Source organism: Myzus persicae, unplaced genomic scaffold, assembly GCF_001856785.1.
Source record: "Myzus persicae strain clone G006 unplaced genomic scaffold, MPER_G0061.0, whole genome shotgun sequence".
Taxonomy (NCBI): domain Eukaryota; kingdom Metazoa; phylum Arthropoda; class Insecta; order Hemiptera; family Aphididae; genus Myzus; species Myzus persicae.
This window is the reverse complement of record NW_019102121.1, coordinates 88,989-115,857: the sequence shown is the minus strand read 5'-3', so window position 1 is coordinate 115,857 and position 26,869 is coordinate 88,989. Positions and strand designations below refer to the sequence as shown.

Genomic DNA, 26,869 nt, shown 5'->3' with positions numbered 1-26,869 from the left:
ATACAGCTGATTCCACATTTCCACATCGTCGTCATATAGCTACCATACTACGTAACAACTTATGATAATCGTCATGATCGCTATTATCAACACGGACGTCACATAGATGAAAGCACAAATTAAGATAACATCATGAATGCTTCTATTTTCTTAGTTCGAGGATAAATGGATATTAGCTTAATACAATAAACGCATTTTAGTATTATTATTTTATGTCTATTGGTGTTTGGTAGTGTTCTCGGTTCGCCTAACGTAAAATATTATTTAAAGTATTTTCATGTACAATATTAATTTTAAACTGTCTACAAAGTCATATCTATATTGTGCAATTTTTGTTACCTATGTGCATTGTTATACGTTTCCAAAATCGACTTATAAATTAACTATTTCAATGTTCAACGAAAATTTTACTGAATAGAGCTTCACGACAATATTGGTCTGTACTGAGTAACAGGAAAATAATTTTTTTGTTCATCCTAATGTGAAATCTGAACCTGAATTACATAATTAAATCATACATGCTCTAGTATGGTTGCTATCAACTGTTATTTAAATGACTTGTATTCAGATTTTTGACAACAAAATGTGGCAACAACAAGCCTTTGTTTTGGATTCCAAATTTAACGCTTATAGAACTTCAAACCACCCCAATTTTAGTAAGTTTTATATTGTAATTAAATACATTGAAAAAAGTATCATCTATAATTAAATTATAAGCTAAGTTCTAGCATTGAATTTAGATTCAATGAATAACTTATAAATATGATAACATCATGTTACTTATATACTTTATGTACCCAATACACACCCATTTAAAGGATTGATACAGGAAATTTTAATGACATTTTGAGAATAATTAAAATTATAAATCTTTAATTTGCCAGTTTACCAAAATATTACATATTATAAGTGATCCCATGTTGATACTATTGTTGGTTAATGTATATTTACTAGATTTATCATTATTATTTTATTTTGAAGTTTTGTGAATTTATTACTGTATTGACTATTTTAAATAAAAATGTAATTTATGATATCAAGTATGAAATTATTAAAATCTCTATAATATGGTGTATCTATCTTTTTTAGGGACACTTTACATTAGGAGAAGAAGTCAACTTCTCCGAGAAAAATCTAAACAAGATGTAAGTTTTAATATAAATAGTATAGATTTTAATACAAACTTAAAAAGTACTCATCTATTTTTTTTTTTAAGGATATGATTCCAGGTATGAGAAGAAAGTATTTACGCATTAGGTCAGCAATTTTACAAAACAGATATAATGTAAATTTTGATATGCAGTCCAACAGTGCTTGCAGCCAAAGTACTAGTTTGGTAAATACACAAATATAAATATGATTTTATTGGGTTCACAAAGAAATGTAATATAACACTTTTTTTCTAAAACTTCTCCAAGGCTATTTTATTATAACAATCAATGATCTTGAACAATACATCTCGAAGGTGTACATAAATATTAAATAAATAAATATTTTTGGTAGACACACACAAAACATGTTTGGGTTATCACTCCCAGTGAAGAGGCCTCAGTCTTAGTCTAATATTTTGTACTAAGTCATATGGTCTTTGTCATTTGAGACACCTGTTTAAATTATTATATAGTTTTAATTTTTAACAGATGAGTTTAAATAAAGACAGACAATTAGAAATTGATGTGTTTCCTCGAAAGTATGATTTTTTATCATCACCTATTCCAACCACCCATGCTCAAGCTTCCAAAGCTATTGTTGGAAATAGTACCATGGAAGAAAATTATGCATTTAATAATGTTCACCACATCTACGATCAAGTACATATCCTATTTTTCTTTTTTTTTTTTCTTTTAGTTATTTTCTTGTGTGTTTTAGCATTCAGATGCGGTAACAATGTTGAAGTTTGCTAATAATGATAAATCAAAATTATGTTGTGCGTCAAATGATGGAACTCTTAGCATTTGTGATGTTTTGACATCACCGCCATGTGTAAAAGCTATACTAAGATGTCATACGGGCCCAGTGACAGGTATTACATATATTATTATGTACTATTATTATGATATTGAAAAATAAGATAAATTGAAGGCAGTTTTAGGAAGAGTTTTCTTTGTAGGATTAATGTCAAATAAAATAGGTTTTAAATAGGGAACAAAACACGGTCATGGAAGAGAAGGGGTTAATAAGTTTAAAACCCTTTTTCTGAAATATTAAATTAACAAAACCCAAAATTAAAATATACCAAAAAATGAGTGATCCATTCAAATACTTAAAATTAGAAAATATCCTGAGGAAGATATTATGTATTCAGTTTCCCAAAAAATTAGTCGAGTGCATCGAGATGCTTTATCTACAAACAAGGAGAAGTGATGTACTATAGAAATTACAGAAGAATGTTTGTATAGCATACAAAGTATTATTGAAATACTACTAATTAAATCTTGTAGTGTCATTTCAGTTTTCAATTAAGGGGGGCAAAAGTATTGATCAGGGCAAAAATATGCGCAACCAAATATCTACTTACTCTTTTATTAAATTATCATTCCCACCCACCTCACATATTTAATGATTGAAATATTTTTTCTCTAACCGTTGCAAAACAATTGTCCATGCAAAATAAAACTCAGTTAACTAATATTATTTTAAGTTTTAATAATATGTTATTTTTTATTACTTGTTTACTGGTTCAAGTTTTTCAAAATATTAAAAACTGTTTGCCATCTTGAACTATTTGAACTAACTTAATTTGTTTGGCCACATCACTCATTTCTTTTTTTTGTCCAAAAATAATGGAAATATGAATTAAAAAATTGAATTTTAATATACTCAACTAAATTTGACACGATAGAGAATAGTAAAACGTACATAACTGTTAAAAAGTTAACTGAAGATGCAGTAAAACCATTCACTTTTTGATTTTTTTGTCTTTATATAGTTACTATAACAATTTTAAGATTTGAGAAAGATTTTTTTCTCTGGACCTTATATTATTTTTATTTTAATCTTCCAGACTCCAATAGAAATTAATTGTTGACCCATGAGTTACACAATCAACCAGATATAGTGGTAATAATGAAAAGCAAATGTATTGAATACATAGGCCAGGTATATGTTGTAGTTGTGGCAAAGGGTATATTAGGGTCTATATTAATATATATATTCATGAAAACTTCAAACTATGCGTATATTCAATATAAATTAGTAAAAGTTAATATATTTTAGGTTGTGATTGGTCCGCTTCAGATGAATTAATTGCTAGCTGTTCAACTGATGCAACTATTTGCTTTTGGGATGCAATTCGACATTGTTGTCTAAGATGTGTCAGTGATCCTTTTTATTCATCTGTTTTGGTCTGTTTATTTAATCCTATCAACAACAATATTCTCATTGTATGGTATTTATATTTTTGTTGCTAGCTATGTATTATGTAGTATAATTTAATTTATAATTGTAGACTGGCAACAAGGCTGGATTTGTGTGTGTATTAAATGTATCAACAGGGATGTACCCAAAAGGCGGAAAGCACAAAATTGGTGGTCAAATTTTATCCCTTGCAGTTAATAGTAGTGGACAAATAATATGGGTTGGAAATGACAAGGTAATAATATTCATATAACTGTTTAATTAAGTAACCAAAAATAATAATGTAAATGTACATATAGAGTGAAATTGTATCTCTCAAATTAAACAGCAGTGATAGTATTCTTACTAAGTGCCATCGAATTATAACATCACCAAATCGTGGTGCAATCACTTGTTTAAGCTGGAGATCATGGATTAGCCGAGAAGCCAGAGATCCAATGTTGTTAGCAAATTGTGCAAATAATATATTATGTCTTTACAAGTTCGTTGCATAAAATGAATTTAAAATAAATAACCAAAGTATAATATTGTTATTGTACTTTAGGGTTTCTGAAAATGATGGAGGCTCATTATATTTAAAAAAGAAGTTTTTAGTTCATCACGCTCGCAGTAATCACTTGTTACGTTCAACATTTTGTCCTATTATGTCATTTAGACAGGGCGCTTGTGTTGGTATGTGTTAAGTTTAGTTTATTATATTATCATTTATCAGAAATGTGTAATTATAAATATAATTTAACGTTTTCATTTTACAGTTACTAGCAGTGAAGATTCTTGCGTTTATTTTGTAGATGTAGAAAGGGAATCTAATTATGCAGTCAACAAATTGCAAGGGCATGCTTGTGTCACTTTGGGTGTTACTTTTAACTATGATGAGACTATACTAGCAACAAGTGATGTGCAAGGGATAATTATTATTTGGTCTCGACAATGTCAAAAGCAACAACAACCTTTATAATTACTAATTGTTATTTAAAATTCATAATATTGAAACTAACTGATATAATACTGATAAAGTTCATAACTAATAATAACAGTATTTTTGTAAAATATAGTTCTTATTTTCTTCAGTCTTCCTCCATTTCTCTTCCCTACTACATTCACTTGTATAAGCCACTTTAATTGCCTCTGAGACTTTTAATAGTTGGTAAAAATACCTTATAAAAATGTGCATGGAAGTTCCTGGGCAAAGTAAAAAAAATTAGCTGTTATTTAGTTTATTTTTTTGTTGAACGGATGGCACCTCTATTGTATTTTTGACATCCAGATTTCCTGCTTTTCTAGTAGATTTTCTCAAATGTTCTTTCATATAAACCTTATTTTGACAATAATGACGAGCAAAACAAAGACAGAAACAATTAAATCCATCAAGCTGTTTCTGAGATTATCTGTTACAAAGAATCTACTTTCACATTTACATATATATTTAGATTAGTGGGTGAAAATATTATTGCTAATATTATAAAACAATCTACCAATATAATTTTTTTCTAATGATATATCATGATATAATTTATTGTATTATTAAAAAGCGTATAAATATATTATATCATCATACATAGATTTATTTTAACTGCCTATACATTTGTTTTAAATGTACATAATTATTATTTTGTTGAGTGTTTTTTCTACTGGGTATTACTTTGAGTATTTTTTTCTTGTATTATTATCTTTTTTCTTTTGAATATTATTTCAAAGAATATTTTTAGCATGAGCATAAATAGTTTTCCCTTCATTCTGACTACTATTGATTTCAATTCTACACTACCCTTAATAAATAAATTTCACATAAGGGATATCCTTACCATTCTCGTCTCTGCTACAATCATCCTCTGGGCTCTGTTCTGTTTCATGGTCTATTGCCCAACATTACAATACCACATGACTTCTCTTATCACTATTACATCTAACCACATATAATTATATTTCTGATTTTATAAAATATAATGCTAAAAAAATAAAATACCAAAATTATAAATGTTTAAATGTTTAACCTTAACTTTACGAAGACTAAGAACTCAATAATAGTATAATACACAATAATACATATCTCATTTATTCATTCAAATTATTTTTGATATTTTTTTGAAGCATGAACATATTTTAATCACAAATAAGTGTTACATGGTAGAACTTAAGAAATTAAGAAATTTTCTATTTGTGATTCAGTGCATTGGTTAGTGGATACAGATAAACACCTCATATTGGAATACGAGAATATTTTGATGTTAATTGCCAATTGAACAAAACACCATTATTAAAGATCTTAATATACAACCCTGTCTTATGTCATTGTATGTGTGTTTTTATAGTAATTCTGGAACAATAACATGACATTAAAAAAAAAAAACAAAAAAGAAATGTTTCTTATTTTTTAGGTACAAAAATCAACTTTAATTGTTAGAAATGGTAGGTTACAACTATATTTTTAGTGGGTTCTAATAGGGCCTTTTTCCTGAAAAAATTTATAGTGAAATTATCAATTTTGGTTCTCTAGCTTATTAATTACAGTCCTCTAAAGTTGAATAAATACATTAATACTTTTAGTTCAAACAATAAATTGTAATAATTTCATTAACAGAGCTAAATAATTTTTCTGATCTATCTTTTAATGCTCTATCATATATTTCTAAACATTTAAATAGTGAATCTAATGATTAACACCAAAAAATAATAATATTTCTTCAATTTTTGCCTACAAAATAGTTGACAAACATAATTTTTATTTTTACATTCTACCATAAAATAAGTACCATTTAGTTTTATTAATATATTTGTATAATCATTACTTGTTTATTTATTTGCAGTTACTTTGCTTACAGTAGTTAAAATTTGAATACTTTATTGGTTAATAATGGTATTTGATTTATATTATAATAACATTGGAAACCTGTTTTTTACTCAAATTAAAAAAAAAGTTAGGTGCCTAAGATACCTTTTTTTCTGTTTAACAGACAGCTCTGGAGGCTCTGTTTGAGCAATACTTAGCCTACCTAAGACACCTAGATACCTATATACATTATTTAATCAGTATTTATGTAAATATTTGAATTATTTAACATTTTAAAATCATAACTGTTAAACATTATGAATTCAATGAATTACAAAAAATTATTGAGTAGGTACATTCTGGTCTTAACTATTTAGAGTTGGACCAATACTTGAATACTGTCAGTTTTCGGCACTAATCATAATATATTTTTTCTAATCTGCATCATTCCTTAATTTTTGCCAAAATGGTCTCACTTAATTTCATACTGTGTATCAGATCCCATATCTCTCAAACAGTATTCATTATAATTTTTAAATGGTTTATATTTTTGGTTTTTTGGACACTTTGATTAGCCGTGCGGTGTTTTGTGTATAGAGATACACATAAAGCATTAATTTAATGCACTGAGCCAAAGTTGCCTTTATATAGGATTTTGAGTAGGTAGTTGTGCGAAATTCCCCAGCTGTAAAGTGTGCAGAAGGCACAGAAGATACTTTGATGCCTTTGGCTGGTAAGTAGTAAAATATCCGGTCTTCTTTTAAGACTTTGAGAGGAAGGAACCTTAGGCAGTTAGAGGCACATAGTAACAAAATATTGGGAGATAAAATACTTAAATACTTCATTAAATTTTATGAATGCAACCAAATACACTATTCCAAATAGTACTGCTGATCGAAAAATTATAAATTACATTATAAACTACAAGACAAGAACTGTGTATAACAACAGCATTACGAGCGGCGTAACAACATCTTGCAGTTATGTAGTCCGTCTTGATGACAAAATACAATAATCTATATATCTTACTCTACTACCCAGCACTATCGTGCATACGAGTAATCGAGTAGATAATCAAAAAGTGCTCTCTACGTTGTTATACTTGTCACTTTCCATACACTCGTGTTTCTAGTAGTATAAAGTTTATGGTTCAAGGGCATGCATGGTAGATATTAATCGGTATGACCAACTTCACGAGTCATAGTTATAATATTAATACTAATATAGTACTAGCTTATATCTACAATAAGATTAATCATACAATCATAAAATACATGAATAAGTACAAAGTCGTCTAAGTTCAACCATAAATATTTTGATGAGCGATAATAAAAGAGATTAAGTAATTAATAATACAACAAAAACTAAAGTATTAACAATACTGCAATTGTTGTAATTATTTTAGAAAAATCAATACACAACCATAGAATAGATGAGACTACAAGATTAAAAAATATGTAACAACCACAAAATTAATAGGTATCTTGAATTCCAGACAAAAAGTCAGCTTTGAAAAAAGTTGAACAAAAAGTCTGGACTCATTTTTTTACTGTTAGAAAAATATTCCAAAAATACAAAATGCAACAAATTTCAATATCTGGCTCTCAACTCAATTACGCTTCATGTATAAATAAAAACAAAGAGATACTTCTTACGTACATTTTTATTTCATTAAAAATGAACACACAAAAACTTTTAATAAAAACACTATACTTTGAGAGAGCTATGTAATATCAGGCAATACTACTGCAGTGACATTGCTTGTAAAATTCGGTCACTGAACTATGTCTTACCATCTTGAAGCAGTTAATACAACTAATATCAATTCATTTGTAAGTTACTTTAAATTGGTTAGTAAATATATGTATTGTAATAAATCGTTAAATTTTAAATTTTCCATTGATATAACTAAATCAATTAAATCATATACGTTTTAAGGGGATAAGACGTATAGGCAATCGACAACTCATTTTTTTAGATGTGTACTGGTGAACAAAGGTCTCCAATCTTAGTGAAAGAACTCAGTACAATAAGTATTAAGTATACCTTGTAAAACTTTTGGAGTGTGAAAATAATATAATTATTAATTCCTGTCACATTTTTATCATTTTATCATTTTTTTTTTCAAATTTTTTCTATGTATAATTAATAATTATATCCACATGATGCTAAAAAAAATAGTGAAAGTATTTATTATTTGTGTATGGTTGATAGTTACAATTCTATAAGACAATTCCTATTATTTAATATTTTATAACTAAATATACTTTACACAAAAATATTTTCACAATTTGTTTATAAATTCTACAATATTGAATATAATACCATACACTTAACTTTACTGATTCAAAGTGTATCAGTACATTCCTGTTATTGTGATTAGGTACCTACTAAAATATTATATCATTATATCAATGTATATTATTATTGCAATAAGAAATAACTAATAAATAATTTAAAAATTAAATATCAGGTAAAATGTACCAATGGTACCTAAGTAAAGTTATATAAACCTTTTCAATGTAATATATTATAAATTGATTAATGCCTATGTACGATTTATGGTCTGAACTCTGAATTCATGATGTTAATTTAAACAAATAAACAAATTATGTTAAACAAATTTCACTTCGGTCTTTCAAATCGTTTTACATACTACATTACTACAGAGTTATTTTTAACTAGATTTTCATTTAGCAGATTAGATTTCCAAAACCGGGGAACGGGTTTTGTTGTTTGTGGTCTTGTAAGATTCACTTTGCCTAGGAGAAATGCACTGAAGATTTCAGAACCTTATCTTCAATTGTTAATTCACAACAAGGCTATAAAGCTGAAAAACAACAAAGAATGTCAAATTAAATGTGTTTTGATTTTTTTAAAGCTAACAAGACCCCAAACAAAAAAATTTGGTCTCCGGTTTTGGAGATCTATCTCACTAAATGAAAATGATTTTTTTTTGTGGGACGGTTCATGCCAACGTTTTTCTGGATTCAGATTGTTATACCGCTTGGGTGTAAATATGAAAAAAAATTCATGTTAGCTACTCTTTTCGTTTTCAAGTTCAATAAATAAAACAAGCAAAATTACTTTAATACCTCTTAAGTTCAAACCAGTTACATTCAACCTGCTATTCTGTGCTGCTATATTCTACTATAATCTAATATCTTCTCAATAAATTAATTGGCAGTAAATAATTTTCTTTAAGTACAATTTTGGTTTAATCACATTGTAATAAAACACATATATTATATATATAACATACTGTTAATAAATTTCTAAAAATTAAAATTCAAGAAAATTTACATGCCAATCTTTGACTTGGCAAGCTTTTTTACTATAACTTTTAAGATATTACGTATGTACTGTAATGTCTCTATTATCAATTTATAAAAATGTTGGTTGCGGAGTATATTGTACAAAAGATAGGTTGGTCAATTTCCATTTTCTATACCAGGGCAAGTTACATTAAAATTTATGAGAAACATAAAATTATGAAATATTTTGGAAGGGAACTTAATTAAGAGAATTTTATATTTGATGTATTTATAATTGGAATTAATGATAACTGGTAGGAATTAGTAGGTTAGGTGAGGTTACAAAATTGGAAGTACTTATTATTTGGTTAAAAATGAATTTGTAATTATGTACCATTGGGAGGATGTTACTATTATTAATAAAAAATATTAATTGATTGTTAGGTTGTTAAGATTATAGATCGAATATTTTGGTTTCTAAATAAAAATTATCCCATTTATACATGTATATAATAAACAATTCTCTTAATTAACTTTTATTTCAATATTGGGAAAATTGTATATTTAAATTACAATATTTTGGGAGAATTGGGCCATTTCATAATAATAATAAATTATTTATTTATTTGTAGTCCCTTTCGATTATCAATAAATCAAACTGAGATGATGCTAATTTATTTTTTGTTATTAATTGTTATTTTTATTGATTTAAAAATGACCTTATTTGAGAAAAATGTAAAACAAATGAATGAACATTTCATGTGTGAAACTGGACATTTTAAATTTACTATAAATATGGATACGGATATATTCTATATCATATAATAGTAATATAATATATAGTACATTTTATTTAAATATTTGTTGTGTGTTGTACTATGTCATTAAGTGTTCCTTCTAATATTCATTAAATTTACAATTAATTTTTGCTACATATTTTTAATAAGTAAAATAATAGTATACATAGTTACAACATATTTGAGTTTTAATAATACAATTATAATATTTTAATAGTATTAAAACATAAGCATGAATAATTTACCAGTTGGAAATCTATTAATATACAAAAGTAATAAATAAATACTCATACTCTGAGTATCTTAAATATTTTTTCTTTTCTATTTTTAGATTTATCTAGAATTAAAGAACAGTTTAAATATTTTACCATCTAAAACAGTTTTTGACCGGGTTAATAAAACAATAACTAATTTTTGAAAATATATACATTTCTTTAAACAAAGTGTATAAAATAATTATATTATTGATACAATAAGTGCAGTTTCAAGTTTAGTTAATTATTATATAATATTATAGGTGATTTAATTGTATACAAAAAGAGCTATTTTTCAATATTTTGAAAAATGTTTGACTTCTAGCAGTGGCGGATCCAGAGTTAAATTTAGGGGGCACTCCTAAAAAAATGTCTTCTAAGCCATACATGCACTATAATGTTCTAATTTACATATTTCTTACAATATGAAATAAATAGTTATAATGGGTATTTTATTAATTTTAGTATCGGTGGATGAATCGTTTATATTGATTAGGTGCCTATAACATTTGTACTATGATATATTTTTTGTTAATTATTTTATTTAAAAATAAATGTTGAAAAGGTCTTGGGGGAGGGGGGGGGGGGCTAGGCCCACCTGGATCCGCAACTTATATCTAGTACAAATTTTTCATTTTTATAATATTAAAATTGATTTAATGTCGTATAACCATAACAGAGGGGTTTATTATTCATATTTTAGTATGAGAAAAGATTAAATACATAAAATGGATTTAAATTATATTTAAAAAAGCAACAAAAAAATGTGATAACATTGCATAACATAAATACTTTATATGGTAAATTAAAGTCTATAATATACTCGCACAATTAAATAAATACTATTAATATTTTACAAGAAAAACAAATTTGTATTAAAATATTTGTTACTTAATATATTGAAATACTGTATGGCTATGAAACACATAATTTTCATACTAACTTAGAAGAAACCGAGTATTTATTAATTTAAATTGACATTTCTAGAACTTCACAAAGTCTTAGTTATAATGTAAACTAATTTGATAATTAGTAATTACAAATTTGGCATTATGTTAAAGCACCAAAATTGTATTAAAATTATTAGCTGTTGGTTTTAAAGAAAATTATTATCAATAAACAGAATAATACTTAAATGTTTTATACATGGTTTAACAAATACATAACTAAAACAAACTATAATTTAATGAAAAGTATAAAAAAAACTTATTTATACAATACTATTTATTATAAATATAAAATAAAAGGTATGTTAATTATAATTATATACCTGTACCTAAGGATTTAGATGAAAAAAATCACATTATTTGACAATACTGACTATTAAGAATTAGATGATATTAAGATACATTTTTAGGATCAGAAAAAAGCAAGTCTTGCAAAATACTATGTCAGAGATTTTTCGGCAATTTACCTAAAAATATTAAAATATTTTTTAAAAGTTATTGAAATCATCTGAAATATAATATTTTATAAAATAAGACTTCAATCGCATATTATTTTTATTTCTTAAGTAAAATATTAATAAATAAAATGGAATTAATCAAAAAGAAGAGATACATTTTAAATAGAAAGAATGTTTAAATTAAATGATCTTGTATTTAAATTGATTACACTTATAAAAATCTTGAATGCCTTTGAAATGTTTCCCAACGGGCATCGTCAGATTCATGTGTTAAAAATCGAACACCATTTCCTGTTGATTTTTCGAGTTCTCTTAAGTCACACCAGGTTTGATAATCCTAAAAAAATTAATTCATTAATAATAAAAAGTGTGTATCTTAAGAAGAATCATATCAATTTGGAGAATAACACCATTATAAATAACTAAATATGTTTAGGTAATCAGGGCCAACTCAAGGTAAAAGCTAGCTTGGCATCATCCTAGGGTGGCACTTTAGTAAGGGGGTGGCATTTTTGAAACAATGATAATTTTATTATTTTAGGGATGCCAAAATTTGATTTTGCCTAGTGCACATGTAAGTTATAACAATTTTTGAGGAAAAATTCAATACCTAAGCTATGGTCATTGTTTTTTCTTAAAGTTTTAACTTTCAAAATAATTGAATTATGTTTATTTTTAATTGTAGTATATATCTTATAATTGTATAAATTTTTTATTTACACAACTTAAAACATTTAAAGTCAATTTAACTTCTGACTGTTATGTATTTTTATATTTATTTGAAAATAATATATGCTTAGTTTTTTAGGCCTATAAAAACAGAAATATTAAAAATATGAGCTAAAATAAAAATAAAAATTATATACGTACTAAGACAACAAAGTACTAACATAAGATGTGTACTGTATCGCTCTACAATAAGCAGGTCTATTGAGTCACTATAATGGGTATGATAAATTAGATTATTAGAAATTTGAAATTGATACAACATTGTATACAAAAAATGAGTTATTATAAAAACAAAAAAATGGGTAAAAATGTATACTTCAGATACTCATAAAAAATATTTTTGTAAGTAGAACTATTTTTTTAAATTGCAGTATTTTATTGTAATCTAAAATATTGACTGAATTATCGAAATTTTAAATTTGTAATTATACTTAATATTTAAATTTAGATGGTTATTTTAAAATTATAATTAATATTTCTCTTTATGTTATATAGCTTTCATATCAAAGGCATCTGATTATTTAAAAATTTATCAGTTATCAAGTAAAAGCACATAATATTTGGGTATAAATATTTTTATTTTTTAAATAACATTTCCAATAAAAATCCAAACCCAACAATTATATATCCTATACGCCAAATTGGATTTGTATTGGACCCTTATATTTTATTAACTATCCAAAAACAACATGCAAAGGCTATATGTTTTTAAGCCTAATACAAATATAAATTCAATAAAATAAAAATTTAAAAAATGTATGTATAAAAATCACTACAATATTAAAAAATGGAACAGTATAATTGATAAAAAAAAAAAATTTGTTAAAAGTAGTACAATTTATGAAAGTACTTCAAATGTTTGAAAAAGAACACTGTTAAATATTTACCTGTAACCATACATGTACTAATGATTTGTCAACAGTAAATCTTTTTCTTTGTTTTACTTGAAGCAAATTGGTTATAAGATCAATAGCTGAAAAATAAATATAAATTTTAGAATATTGATGTATCAAAAAACATAAAGAAGTTATTAAACTTCAGTATAGACACAACTATTATTAAGTAATGAATAACTATGTACCATCATGTGAAATTTCTTTCCAGGGATTTCTTGGATACATAAAAGCAGCATTTTGAATCTGATCGTTAATATCTTCATCTTCATTAAAAGGAAACGTTCCACTTAGGCTGACATAAACTATGACTCCAACACTCCACATATCTAAAGATCTGTTATATCCTTTATTTCGTAAAACTTCTGGAGCTGAAATCATATTATTCATACATTAAGTTACAAGTTCAAACTTATACTTAAGTATTTATACTAACCAAGATAAGCAGGGGTTCCAACTACTGATCGACGAAACGATTTTTCACCAATTATTCGAGCAAATCCAAAATCACATAATTTTACTTGTGGAAAATCAGAATTTGAACTGAGAAGTACATTCTCCGGTTTTAGATCACAATGAACTATGTTTTTGCTATGTAAATGCTTAAGCGCTATTAATATCTAAGACAAAAAAAAAATTGCATCAATCTCAAATTATTTTTACAATATTGTTTATGGAAGGTGTATCAATTAATTAAATAAATTAAATAATGTTTATCTTTAGTAGGAAAAAGTTTATTTTTTTTTGTATATTGCTACATTAAACAAAATATAACCGTACATTATGTGTAGCTTAAATATAAAATATATATGTTACATTATTTTAAAGATTACATGATTTATTATTTTAAGTCTTAGTTTTTTAAGTATCTTTTTTATATAGACAATCACTATATAAATAATTATAAGATGTATTTACATAATAATGTCACTCACTTGGGTAATTAAAAATTTGGTAATGCGTTCTGATAACCGTCTACGTTCACTGGATAATATCATTTCTAACATATCTCCTCTTAATTTTTCCATAACTACAAAAATACGCTCAGTTGTCTCAAACATACAATCAAGATTGACTACACCAGGATGTTCTAATTTTCCAAGAATGGCTACTTCATTTTTTAAAGCAGCTTCTTGTTTAGTAGGAAATCTTAGTTTATCTATTACTTTAATAGCAACAGTTTTACCTGATTTTCTATGTTTACCTGTAATAATTAAATGAAGTATACCATATGTTTAGATTTAATTAAACAGATGTGTACATTTTTACTAAAAATTTTTTAGTATCTAGTACATACCTCCATAAACGATCCCAAATTGACCAGAACCCAACACTTCGTCAGGAAATATTTGATATAATTGACTCATATCAGTGACATTTTGTTGTTGCTCATTAGACTCATTAACTGAACGTGACACTATATTAATATATACATATTATTTAAAAGTTTAAATTCAATAACTAACCCCACAAATGACTATTTTAGATTGCAATTTTGGAACATATTTATAAAAAATAATTAAGTTTTACTCTAATAAATATATTTAATTTAGTATCTAATAACTATCTACTAGCAAATGTACTAATATTATGTTTGTGTGTGTGTTATATTTTAGTAATTGTAAATATTTAATTTAAGTCAACATTAATAAAGGTTTTTTTTTAATTTAACTTGAAAACCTATACAAATAAATACATTCATTATTCAGACACAAATATAACTTACAAGTCCAAAATATATTTTCATCAAGCAGCACAGTTAATTTTGTGGATGTTGTGTTCTATTTGAAATATAATATAATTTTTTTTTGCTAGAAAAAAATGATAATACACTTTAGTTTATGTTTAATTAAATAAGATATTTTCAGATATCTATAAATAATAATTTATGCACGCAATTATTTATTCAATTGATGAACATATAATTACGATATTATGAAACTTCTCTTTTTTTTACAAAAATAAGACCTCATAAAAATATTAGGTATACATATTTTAATAAAAAGAAAAATTAAAGGCAAGTATGTGTTCATTTCAATAATTGTAAAAAAAACTTTATTAAAACAATATTAAATAGCTGAATGATGGCATTATAAAAACTATAAAACGTGCTTATTTGACAAACATATTAATTACAAATTAGGTACTAAATACATAACAATCGTAGAAATATTAATATAAAAATGTCCAAACATTTAAATAATAAAGTAAAGATATTTTGAGTATGAATACTTCATAATAAAATGTATGTATAAGGCAGTACAGTATCCAGTGGTAGGTGTTGACAGGGTTAAAACCCTATCCTAACAGAAATGTTATTGACTTTTGAATAAAACCAATTGAGTAAATTATTTGAATACTTATTATTAATACTAATAATTTTACCATATTTGACAACACAAAACTGGCACCATGCAGTTTGAGAACCCATGCATCACAGGCAGTTATATAATCATTATTTTATACTACCACTTTCCCACTTTTTTAGTATACGGTACTACTATGTGGTTTTATAAACAATTTTCTAATCAGAGTGATACACAAACTGCTACCATCTGACAATGAACAGTATTTACATGAATTTATTTAGTGACTATCCTCTAAAATAATTAATACCATAAAACAAACTTTAATTCAAACATGATAATAATTATAAAATTTGTATAATAATTTAAGTTACAAAAAAACAATTTTTTGTTAAGAAAATCCTAGTTATCAGATCCATCTGAAAAGTAAGAGTTAGGGTTAGTAAACTCTATATTGAGTTGTATTACTTTGCCATGTTTTTTAAAATCTTAACTTCCGAAGTATAATGCTTTCATCGTGTTGTTCTTAACAATACATACTAATAAATATATTAAGTAGTTAAAACTTATTAAATTATGTAAGCTTTATTGATATAGAACATATCGTATCAAGTTACTGTTTTTTCAAAGACTTTCTATTTTTAATAAAAAAATATTTATGGCTTAAACATTATAATTTATAAAAAGTAATTGGTTTTAAATAAAATATTTGATATTATGATATTCTCATTTAAGCACATTCATGCATTTGTGTATAAATACAGTGATATACAAATAATGTTATAATATATTTTATAACTTAGTAAAAGTGTTGTTAAAATATAACATGTTTTGAGTAAATTAATTGTTTCTAATAAACATTTCATTTCATTGTTTTATTATATACAAGTGCAGCTTATTATGTTATTATTGTTTATTTTTACTATAACATGTAACACAAAACACACAAACATAATGATATGAGAACACAAGCTAAGTAGTGTTATGAACAAATGATATTTTTAGGGTAGTTACTAAAACTAGACATTGCACATTGGAGGTACAAATATTATTTTTTATTAATTTGACAACTCTAAGAATTATTGTTAATTAGGGAGATAGATTGTTGCGTTTGAGGACAAAGATGGCAAATAGCTTAGCAAGCAGCCCAGGATATTTATAAAACTACTAACTTGTAGGATTGGATGGTACAGGCATTAATGCCTGTTGAATTATACTTTCCCAGTCTTTTTCTCCCTTGGTCCAAGTACTATTGCAATCATCTTCTGCATTTATCCCAACAGATAAGTTATGTTCTTCACCACCAACATAATATTCAAGGTTAGTAGTCTTGAGTTCAAAACAATGAATTGGGCCTGAAACAATTATTTTCATTAAAAACTAAAATGAAAAAATGTATTTAGTTTGTTAGAATATTACCAGGAGCTCGGGGAACCAATGCACTGTTAACGTAAAGTATTTCAGATAAAGGAATTTCTTTGTAATATTTCGATGTTTTGTCATTAACAAATAGTGTAATAGCTTTTGAATCCAATCTCCAATAATGACTTTTTCTCTGAAGAAAAATATTATACTTGACATGTAAATACTGTTTTTAACTTTACTAATTAGGAAACACATACTTGTTTGTCTTTGTTAGTAAAATGAACTAACCAACCCTCTTTGATGACTTTTGAACCACATCGTCTCTTAGTATGTTTAATAGATTGAACAATTCGCATCAATGGAATGTTATTACTAGATGTAGAACTAATAAAAAAAAAATTGGTTTGTTATTATAATAATTAGTAAGAAAAATGAGGCTGATACTTTACCCAACATAATTTAAATCGTCTTGAGGAGTATGATTTACATTATCTGTGAAATTTCCTACAGTCTCCTAGAACAATAATAATTCATACTGAACAAATATATCTATGTATATAAATAAATTCATTTTTAAAAGAATCAATGTAAGTAAGTTATTTATCCTCTTACCAGATTACAAGAACTTTGTCCATTCTGAGAATTGGGTACAATTGGTGGAACAACATACGGAGGTGATGGTGTATTATTTTCACCATCACTATCGTCTTCACCTTTACTGCCAGATCCTTCGTGCTCAGATTCACTGCCTACACCGCTTTCTAAATGTTTATGTTATATTATTATTTAGAAGATTAAAATACTCCTATCACAATTGTATACAATCTAATCTAAAACAGTTTAGTAAAATAAATAACATTTTTAAATGTAAAAATAGTATACAACATAATTTATTTTATTTCAATTAGTTTTGCTAATTATATCAAATTAGTAATATAAGCTAACATTTTTTACATTAAGATAAATTTAAAAAGTATTAGGGATATCATAAGTGAATAATAATATTTTTTATATCTTTTGAAATAAAGTATGAGTCAATGATAAAAAAAAAAAAATATCTCATGATATTGATTAATTTATGTCTTCGTGGTTTTTTGAGTATCTATCCAAATATATCCATTTTTATTTTTACCAATAAGTAGTAATCTAAGTTAATTCAAATCTAAAATTGTCTTAATGACTTCAATTTAAGTAAAGTATAACATTTTTTTGTTTTTTGTAATAGATAATACATTAAATAGAGACATTTAAATTGATAACAGTATTATATTATGTGCTATGAGTTTATACATTCTTATAATATTTTTAAAAGCTATTATACAGAAATTAAATATATCTACAAAATAATTCTCCTCACATAAACAAAGTTTTGAAGTAAGTAATACCTAATAGTTGTAGAGGTTAGTTTTTTGATCAATATTCATATGCTACCTTCTTCGCATTATTTTTAAATTTTTGCTTAAGACAATAAATACAGTTAAATTAAAAAAATGTATTTATAAAATTAGCTGGGTAAAAATAATACATAATAATTATAGAACTTCTTGAAAAATATAAAAGTAAGTTATTCAAACAATGTTTATAATTTAAAATGTTAATGTCTTATACAATAATAAGCTGAAAAAAGTAATGAATTTAAAAATAGAAATAAATAGAACTTATGATTTCACAAGAATTTGCTGAATGTAAATACCTAAGATTATGTGTTAGGAAAAAATAGTCAGTTAACTATAATATATATAAGATCAAAAATATGAAGTGCCACACTACAGTAACTTAGTAAACTTAATAGTTGGGGTAGCACACAACTTCTGGTGTTTGACATTTTTTATGTTAGAACTTGGCAAATAAATTGTAAATATAATTTCAACATGCATTTTGATTAACATTTTTAGAAATGTATAAACGCTTAATTTAAATTCTAAGCATGTTATGTTATGTTTAAATTATGCACATATAGACTGGGACACACATGGGTTTTATTAAAGTACATTACATATTGTCTGTTGAATTTTACAATTACTAATAACTAATAACTCAGTGTTGCCTATGTCTGATAAATGATAAGACTGATGTTACATTTAACTTCTGATAACATGTGACGCTCATGTGACCCCAGCCATAATTGATAAATTAGGTTATAAATTATACATAAAAAATATTGGTTGCTACTAACCATTTAAATCAATTGGATAATCACTAATGCAATCTTTTGGTACATCTTCCATACACTTCTTATGTACATTATAATGACAATCTTTGCACTGCACCCCTTGTTTATAAATTCCTTTAAGTAATTTCTTACAGTGTTGACATATTGTAGGTCTAGTATATGAATGTACAACAAATGTGTGTGGTATTTTGACAGGTGATGGTGATCGGCTTTTACTTTTCATGGGTACATTTAATAAATTTCCACTAATTCCCTAAGAATGAAAAAGTAATTAAATAAAATAAGAGAAGATTTTAATATAAAACAATGTTAAAACCGAATAAAATTTGGTAATTTGACCATAGTATTATTATTATGAAATTAAAAATTATAATTATAATAGTATTTTTTAAGTTCAACTTACTGATTCATCTGAAACTGCAGATATCAATGAAATATTTGATGCACTACGATTTGAAACACTCAAATTAGAAGTACTTGATTTATGTCTATTTTTATGCCTGCTTCCACCTCCGCAATCATTGAGCAGTTTGACAACACATCTTTTATGGTAATTTAAGTTACAACCTAGTAACAGTAGTAATAATTAATATTAAAATACATTATATGTGTGTGTGTGTGTGTGTGTGTGTGTGTGTGTGTGTGTGTGTGTGTGTCGTGTGTGTGTGTGTGAGAGTGTTTAAGAGTATCGTCCGATAATGGATACTTGTAAGATCACTATCAAAAATACACATGTACAACAGAGATTAAAACCCATAAATAGCAGACACCTTATACAGCAAACATGGACACTTTGGGTATAATATAATGTAGCAACTTGATAATAAATTAGATTTTTGCTTCAATATTTGGTAGAGTTGTTAAGACTATATGCATGAAACTAGTTAAGTACATTAAATACCTGAACATTTTAAACCTTGACGTACGATCCCAAATAACATTTGACCACAATAATCACAAAATGTTGGAGTTTTGTATGAATGTACTGTTAAAGAATGTGGCTTAATAACTGAGTTCTCATATTCTTCAGATAATGATTGACCTAAAAATAATTTTAATTAATACAGGTACCGAATTACAAAACTATACTAATGTATAAATTGTTGATTACCATATAAACATAAATACTCTGTCTCAAAAGAGAACAACTTTTATTAGCATTTCACTTTTTATGCATCGTGAATGATGTGATTGGCAAGTTGAGAAACCTGTGATCAAGCTAACACCGGGTCGTTGGTGGAAGAAGCGCAGCACTGAAGAAAATCGGTCGGCAGACTGATTATTTTCTTTTGAGACAGAGTATAGAACAATATTACATTTATAGTTACCTGACAGAATAATTTCAATTATAGTTTCATCACTTATGTCAATAACATTATTTACAGGTACAAGAATTTGATCACATGAATAATTATGTCGGAACAGTAAAATTCTCTCAGCTAATCGAGTAAGGCCATGATCAGGACACTACAAATAAGTAACGAATCACAAAATTAAAATATAACAATTATATTATACACTATAAATAATTATTGGGATGAAATTAATTTTAATTTTTGATAGTTTACAGATGAGATAAGAGTTAGTTGAATCATACTAGGTTGATAAAATTGTTGAATGCTTGATTCAATTTGTAAAACCATCAACATATTGTAAAAATTGTGCTTACTTTAATTTCATTATAATTGTAGCTAAATTTAAAAACTACATTACAATTTTATAAAATCACCTACTTAAAGTACAATCTGTGGTAAATTTCACTCTAATAGTGGAAATCAAAAGTTTTGAATTTCCTTAATTGCTTCAATGTTTAATTAAAAACAAAGAATTTTATAATTTGCTCAGAATCTACAATGAATATTAATTAAATTTTTGTTTTACATTTGAAGATTGAAATAAATAAATAATATTCGTTTGATAACTTCATATAAACAAGAAAATAAATTAAAATTATGGAGTTAATTTGTAGTTGATATTAGGAAGTTTGAATATTAAAACCATTATTAAAATATATGCTTTTCTCTTTGATTAATTGGATTATTTGTAGACAGTTTAAAAAATAATTTATAATTATAAAATAATCATCTGTTATAGATCACAGTACCACATTGTTAATAAAATAAAAATATGTAATTACTAATGTACCTAACTTATCAATAGAAATATAATAATTTAATTTATATTTGTCGTTTGTGATACTGCCTATCTGAGATTTAGATGATAAGTTCTAGAATAATTCTACAAACAAGTAATAAAGAAAGATTTAGAGGGAGAGAAGAAAAATATTAAAGAGTATATTATGGATAACTTTATATTACTATCTAACTCACAATAATTTCAAATATTTTTAAACGTAATACAAATACAATTTGAAAATATTTTTTATAATAATGTAATAAATTGTGTTTAATGTTTAAATAAACATTGCTACTACTTACTTTTATGTTTACAAAATCACATGCTGCTTCTTTTAAAGTTCTCAAAGTAAAAGAAGACGCATTCAATGTTACTGAATCACGGATCAACCCAAGTTGCAAAATAAATGTTACATCTTTTTCTTCCATGTCACTGAATGTTTATTAAATTGTTCATACATTAAAACTGAAACAAATATTAAATAAATGATTTGTAAATATAGTTTTATTCAAACAACTGGTAAATAATAATGTTTAAGTGTCATTAATAGATTCAATAATAATATCAATTTTAAACATATATTAAGACATAATAATATCAATAAGAAAATCACTTGCAAATCATATTAATTTTATACCTATCATAAACATAGGCGTGCGCAGACTCCGGTTTCAGGGGCAGCAAGAGATTAATTCTAATTAATTCTAATTAATTAATTGTATTGATTATTTGTTTATTTGGATAAACAGTTGTACAGTTTTTATAGTAGACAGGTTTATTAGTTTTATACTGATAAATTCTATAATCATAAAATATTCATATCTATACTTGACCAAAAAAAAAAAAAAAATCATTTGTGGGAATATAATTTTACCGAGGCCCATTTTTTAATATTTGCCGGCTCTGGTAGTCCCAAATAAAGTCCAGGGGCAGTATATACTGCCTCTGCTGCCCCGTGAGCACGCCTATGATCATAAATTAAATTTGACTTTTCATCAAATTGGTTTTAGGAAATCATGAGGCTGTCAAAAATAATGGATTAGGACAAAATTTAGTACTGTTAAAAAAATAATCATTTTACTAAACTATTTTTAAACTTAAACAAAATTAATACTTTAATTTATTATTTTAAAGTTACAAAACAATTTTTTGTACAGCTTTTAATTTACTTCATTGTTGTAAATAATGTTGAATGTATAATTATAAATTAGTTTTAATTAGTGCTTAAGTTATTTTGGCTAGGAACATTTTAGCACAAAAAATATTAGGCGGTACTTTTAACCAAGTTTTAATGCCCCAAAATAACGCGAGAAAATTATTAAGACTTTCTTAAGTTTTCCATGAATTTAAATTAAATTCATAGCTACAAACACCTCAGCTAAACCTTAACATTTAATGTCAAAAATGATTTGTACTACATAATAACATAGTTTCATGAACGAGTACTAGATACATTGAAAAAAAAAACACAGGAAATCAGTTAAGACTTATAAAAGACCAAGACAATTCAGTGTTATAGGCAGTAGGATGCGTAGGATGTAATTTAAGTTAGTTCTAAAAACATATAATAAATTAACATTTTTGATAACATCAACATTTATTTTACTTAAAAATTATAAGTTTACATATCATAATAAGTATTAGGATTAATAATAATAAAAATATATAGCAAGCAAAATAGTATAATTTATGTATACATATACTGTATATATACTTTATATATAATAGAACTTGTCCTGACTGACAAATTCATCATTGCCTAGCCGGAACAGCTGAACCTAAGTGTATGAAATTTGGTCAGTAGTTTCATTTTATAAAGTGAAGACCTGCTAAGAAAGGATTTTCTAAAATTCACATTTTAAAGAAGTCCTCAAACGAGAATTTTGAGATTTATAGTGAAAATTGAAATAATTTTTGTTATAAATGGACAATGGTTGGCATTGGTTGCAGGTTATAATATTTAAAGTAGAAATTAGTAATTGTTTTTGTGCATAAATGGTTGTCATTAGTTACTTGGTCAGATGCGGCAAAAGCATTCATCAAGTTATCATGTATACATGGCCTCGACTAAAGAAACTATGTCTTAAAAGTATGTTTGCAGCTTATATACGCAAAAACTACTAGATTAATTTTGATGAAATTCTCAGATATTATTAAATATGTATAAGAAAGGTTTAGAAAGTAGTAAGAAATATACTAATTGTTAAATCTGTGACTAGTGGTTGCCATTCTAGGTCAAATTATTTCACAAAGCTAGGTACCCTAAAGCTGATTTGTCAGTGCACTAAAACTGAGACATACTCAAACTGAGATACACCTCTATATACCATCCTATATTATTTTTGTTTATTTTTTCTAGAGTAAAGTCTGGTTTTACAACTATTTAATATATAACATCAAAGGTCTAAAATGGATGAACCTTATGCAAATTCATAGATTTTGATTGGCACAGTTTACATTTATCAGAGTTTAAGATGGATGAAATCCACAGGCATTCAATTTATCACAGGCAACACCCAAAATTTTACCCCAAAGGAAGTTAATTGGGTAAAATAGAATTTATCACCTAGTTGGAACAGCTGAAGCTATGATAATGAAATTTGGTCATTATTTGGACGTTATTTCTAGGTTAAATTTTTTGGAAGAGGGTAAAAATTTTAGCCCCAAGGAAGTATCACAAATTGTATGCATAAAAACTGTATTACAGTTAAATCTGAATAACTTGAATTTCAAGAGAAATAAAAATAATTTTTATTTATCTATTTTTCAAGTTATATACCTCAAACACAACTTAAAAACACTTCAAGGGACAAGAAAGAAGTTTGAGCTATCGAGACTTGGCTGAATTATTTAGCCGATGTCAATAAAATAAATTGTCTAATAGTTAGTCTTTTTCTTATGAATTACCTACTATAGAAGATTTAAATCAGTTTTAATAAAATATGTGTGATCGTTTAGAAAAAAAAACTTATATTAATTACTAAGAAGTTTTCCATTTGCGTTGAATATTTTTTTTCAGCAGTCCTTTAGTTTTTAAATGGTATCCTAAATTAATAAAATTAACTGAAATATGTAGCCAACCTGGCTATTCTAGTATTTTATGAACAGAATAGGAACATTATTCTAATAGGTATATATAATAATATAATATTACTTGTATGTAATTATAGAAAAATTACATATACTTATAAATGTATATCCTCATTAGCTATTAAATTAAATTGGTAGGTATAACTAGGTATCTACTGACTTCATTTGTTAATAATAATAGGTAATCGTTCTGATAGGTCTAAGTATCATTTATCTTTTGAGTTCATTCTGAAATGTTATAATGTAGGTATAATAAATATTTTTTAATTCAAATAGTATTTGACCTACTGACTAATATTTATAACTACTGACAAAGAAAATACGAAATGTCATTCAGTAGGTATGTACATTAATTTATCGTTAAAAAAATGATGAATAAATTGTACTTAAATGAACCACAATTTAAAGTTCAAAATTCATTGATTTGTTAAGAGTTATTTGTTAAAAGTTACATTTGAATAAGATATATCTAGGTACATATAAAAAAAATGATCACAAATTAATTGTATAACTTCTGCTGCATATTGGCTGTACAAGTATAACTAAGTACCAAGCACCTAATGTATTTCAGCAAATATCCACAAAAATATTAGATAGGTATCTATGGATGTATCTATTTTCAATTCTACTAAATTTCAAAAACCAAAAATAAAATACTAATATAATTCTGGTCCTTTAAATTAACATACCTGGATAGCAACAATCTTAATGTACGGTCTCAATACGATTATTCACGAACACAATAACAACAACGTAAAATGTATTTCACCAGCTTCGCCATATTTCTTACAGAATAACAGCTAGGTATCTCCATTAAGGACAACTTTCACCTAAGTATGAATCAATTTCAATCGAAACAAATGATAAAGACAAGTATCATCTTATCACTTGATCTTTTTATCTTCTATATATTATATATACTGTACACAATTATAGTATAGGGGGAGATGACGTCGTCCTGAGACGGCCGTCTAGTCGAATTTATTCCCGGTCTTTTAAATCTGCCGTATGTCAGTACGAGATGACGCCAGAATGCATATTAAGCTATTTTTCCATACAGGTCTAATTTTCACGGTTTTCGGTAGCTCGATGCAACTGGATAAAAACTGCATACAATCGAAAATGGGGACGTAACAAACAATCGATATCAATATAATATCACGTCGATTATATTTTTGTCCCGCAATGATTTTCAGATCATAATTTAAACATTTTACTATTATTGGAAGTAGAATATTGTGGAACTGTTTTATAAATATTAATCATTAATTGTGGTGCTTACCACGGACGCATGGCCAAATAGAACACATCACAGTATCATTTTAAGATTTAAATCCAACATTTTTAAACGAATCCGAATTCATATTTGTCTGTCTGTAACGGCGGCTCAGGTGTAGTTATACGTTTAAATATATACAATATACATAATATTATGTTTATCTGTAGACACCGGCACGGTAATTTATTCATCGATTTATCGTATAATTTTGTGTGTCGGACAATTATTATTGTTGTAGAACAGAAGCGCCGCGTATGGTCATTGAGAAAATGTTGAGAAATTTGTGATTATATAACATACAGGTGGATAAAATATAATGATGGCCTAGCTGTATGCGAGAATTTTGATCAGTGTAACTATTGCGCCCTACTGAATATCTACGATTTTTTAAACATTTATATAGATTATAGGTACCTATGCGTACGCGTTTATACTGTCTTAATAGTTAATAGTTAATACCCTATTTTATGTTGACGACCAACTGTTGACTACGTGTGCGTCGACCTTTAACACATAATTAAATGCATACTATGCTTCAATATTTGATTACCTAACTGCATTTTACTATCGATTTGCACCACCAAAAATATACAAATAGGTATGTAATATTTTATTTGTTAGAGTAATATACAATTTATTTATAGCTGTAGATAAACATACATTTTGGTAAATATATTGTAATTGTATCTTACGTTATATCTGAAGAGTATGGACACGTCACAAAATTAAGAAAAAATAATTTATGATTTTAAAATTCTAATTTACCAACGTATTATGTCGTTTAAAACCCAGATATTAATAAATGTACAATAAAAAATAATTTTAAGACATTTTAATGGAGAACCGTGCTGAAAATCACGAGGTTTGAGTTCTTTTTGTACCTACTTAGAACTTACCGCCTGTAGGTAGGTACCTAATAATATTTCTCAAAAAAGTCTCGAAAAGGACAGAGCTTATGGTTGTATAGTTTATAACTGTACAACTATAATATACTATTTGGCTAAACAAGTACATTTTGTAAACGTCGTTTAAATTACAACGAAATTAACAGGTTTTACGAA

At 26.1% G+C, this 26,869-nt stretch overlaps 2 protein-coding genes across 4 annotated transcripts; one reads left to right on the top strand and one right to left on the bottom strand.

The window, feature by feature from the left end:
- The first annotated feature begins 139 nt into the window (after window positions 1-139).
- Window positions 140-4,427, top strand: LOC111031327 (WD repeat-containing protein 13-like). The gene is made up of 10 exons (XM_022311216.1): window positions 140-656; window positions 1,090-1,145; window positions 1,217-1,336; window positions 1,641-1,811; window positions 1,870-2,023; window positions 3,217-3,383; window positions 3,449-3,592; window positions 3,657-3,838; window positions 3,902-4,029; window positions 4,113-4,427. Exons 1-10 carry the CDS (start codon window positions 554-556, stop codon window positions 4,313-4,315), a joined length of 1,428 nt encoding a protein of 475 aa, XP_022166908.1. The 5' UTR covers window positions 140-553; the 3' UTR covers window positions 4,316-4,427.
- A 7,245-nt stretch (window positions 4,428-11,672) lies between these two features.
- Window positions 11,673-25,399, bottom strand: LOC111031337 (serine/threonine-protein kinase D1). 3 transcript variants are annotated; one of them, XM_022311229.1, is made up of 18 exons: window positions 25,219-25,399; window positions 21,742-21,904; window positions 20,632-20,770; window positions 20,205-20,345; window positions 19,707-19,870; window positions 19,307-19,556; window positions 17,743-17,891; window positions 17,580-17,644; window positions 17,388-17,514; window positions 17,185-17,320; window positions 16,938-17,120; window positions 14,757-14,876; window positions 14,395-14,663; window positions 13,896-14,079; window positions 13,648-13,830; window positions 13,454-13,539; window positions 12,047-12,174; window positions 11,673-11,846 (listed from the first exon to the last, which is right to left on the bottom strand). In XM_022311229.1, the coding sequence occupies exons 2-17, from the start codon at window positions 21,865-21,867 to the stop codon at window positions 12,049-12,051; spliced, it is 2,448 nt and encodes an 815-aa protein (XP_022166921.1). In that variant the 5' UTR covers window positions 21,868-21,904; window positions 25,219-25,399; the 3' UTR covers window positions 11,673-11,846; window positions 12,047-12,048. The 3 variants fall into 3 exon arrangements, with proteins under 3 accessions (XP_022166921.1, XP_022166920.1, XP_022166922.1); XM_022311228.1 differs by lacking the exon at window positions 11,673-11,846 and having other exon boundaries at window positions 11,953-12,174; XM_022311230.1 differs by lacking the exons at window positions 11,673-11,846; window positions 20,632-20,770; window positions 21,742-21,904; window positions 25,219-25,399 and adding an exon at window positions 20,415-20,538 and having other exon boundaries at window positions 11,954-12,174.
- Between the last annotated feature and the right edge of the window lie 1,470 nt (window positions 25,400-26,869).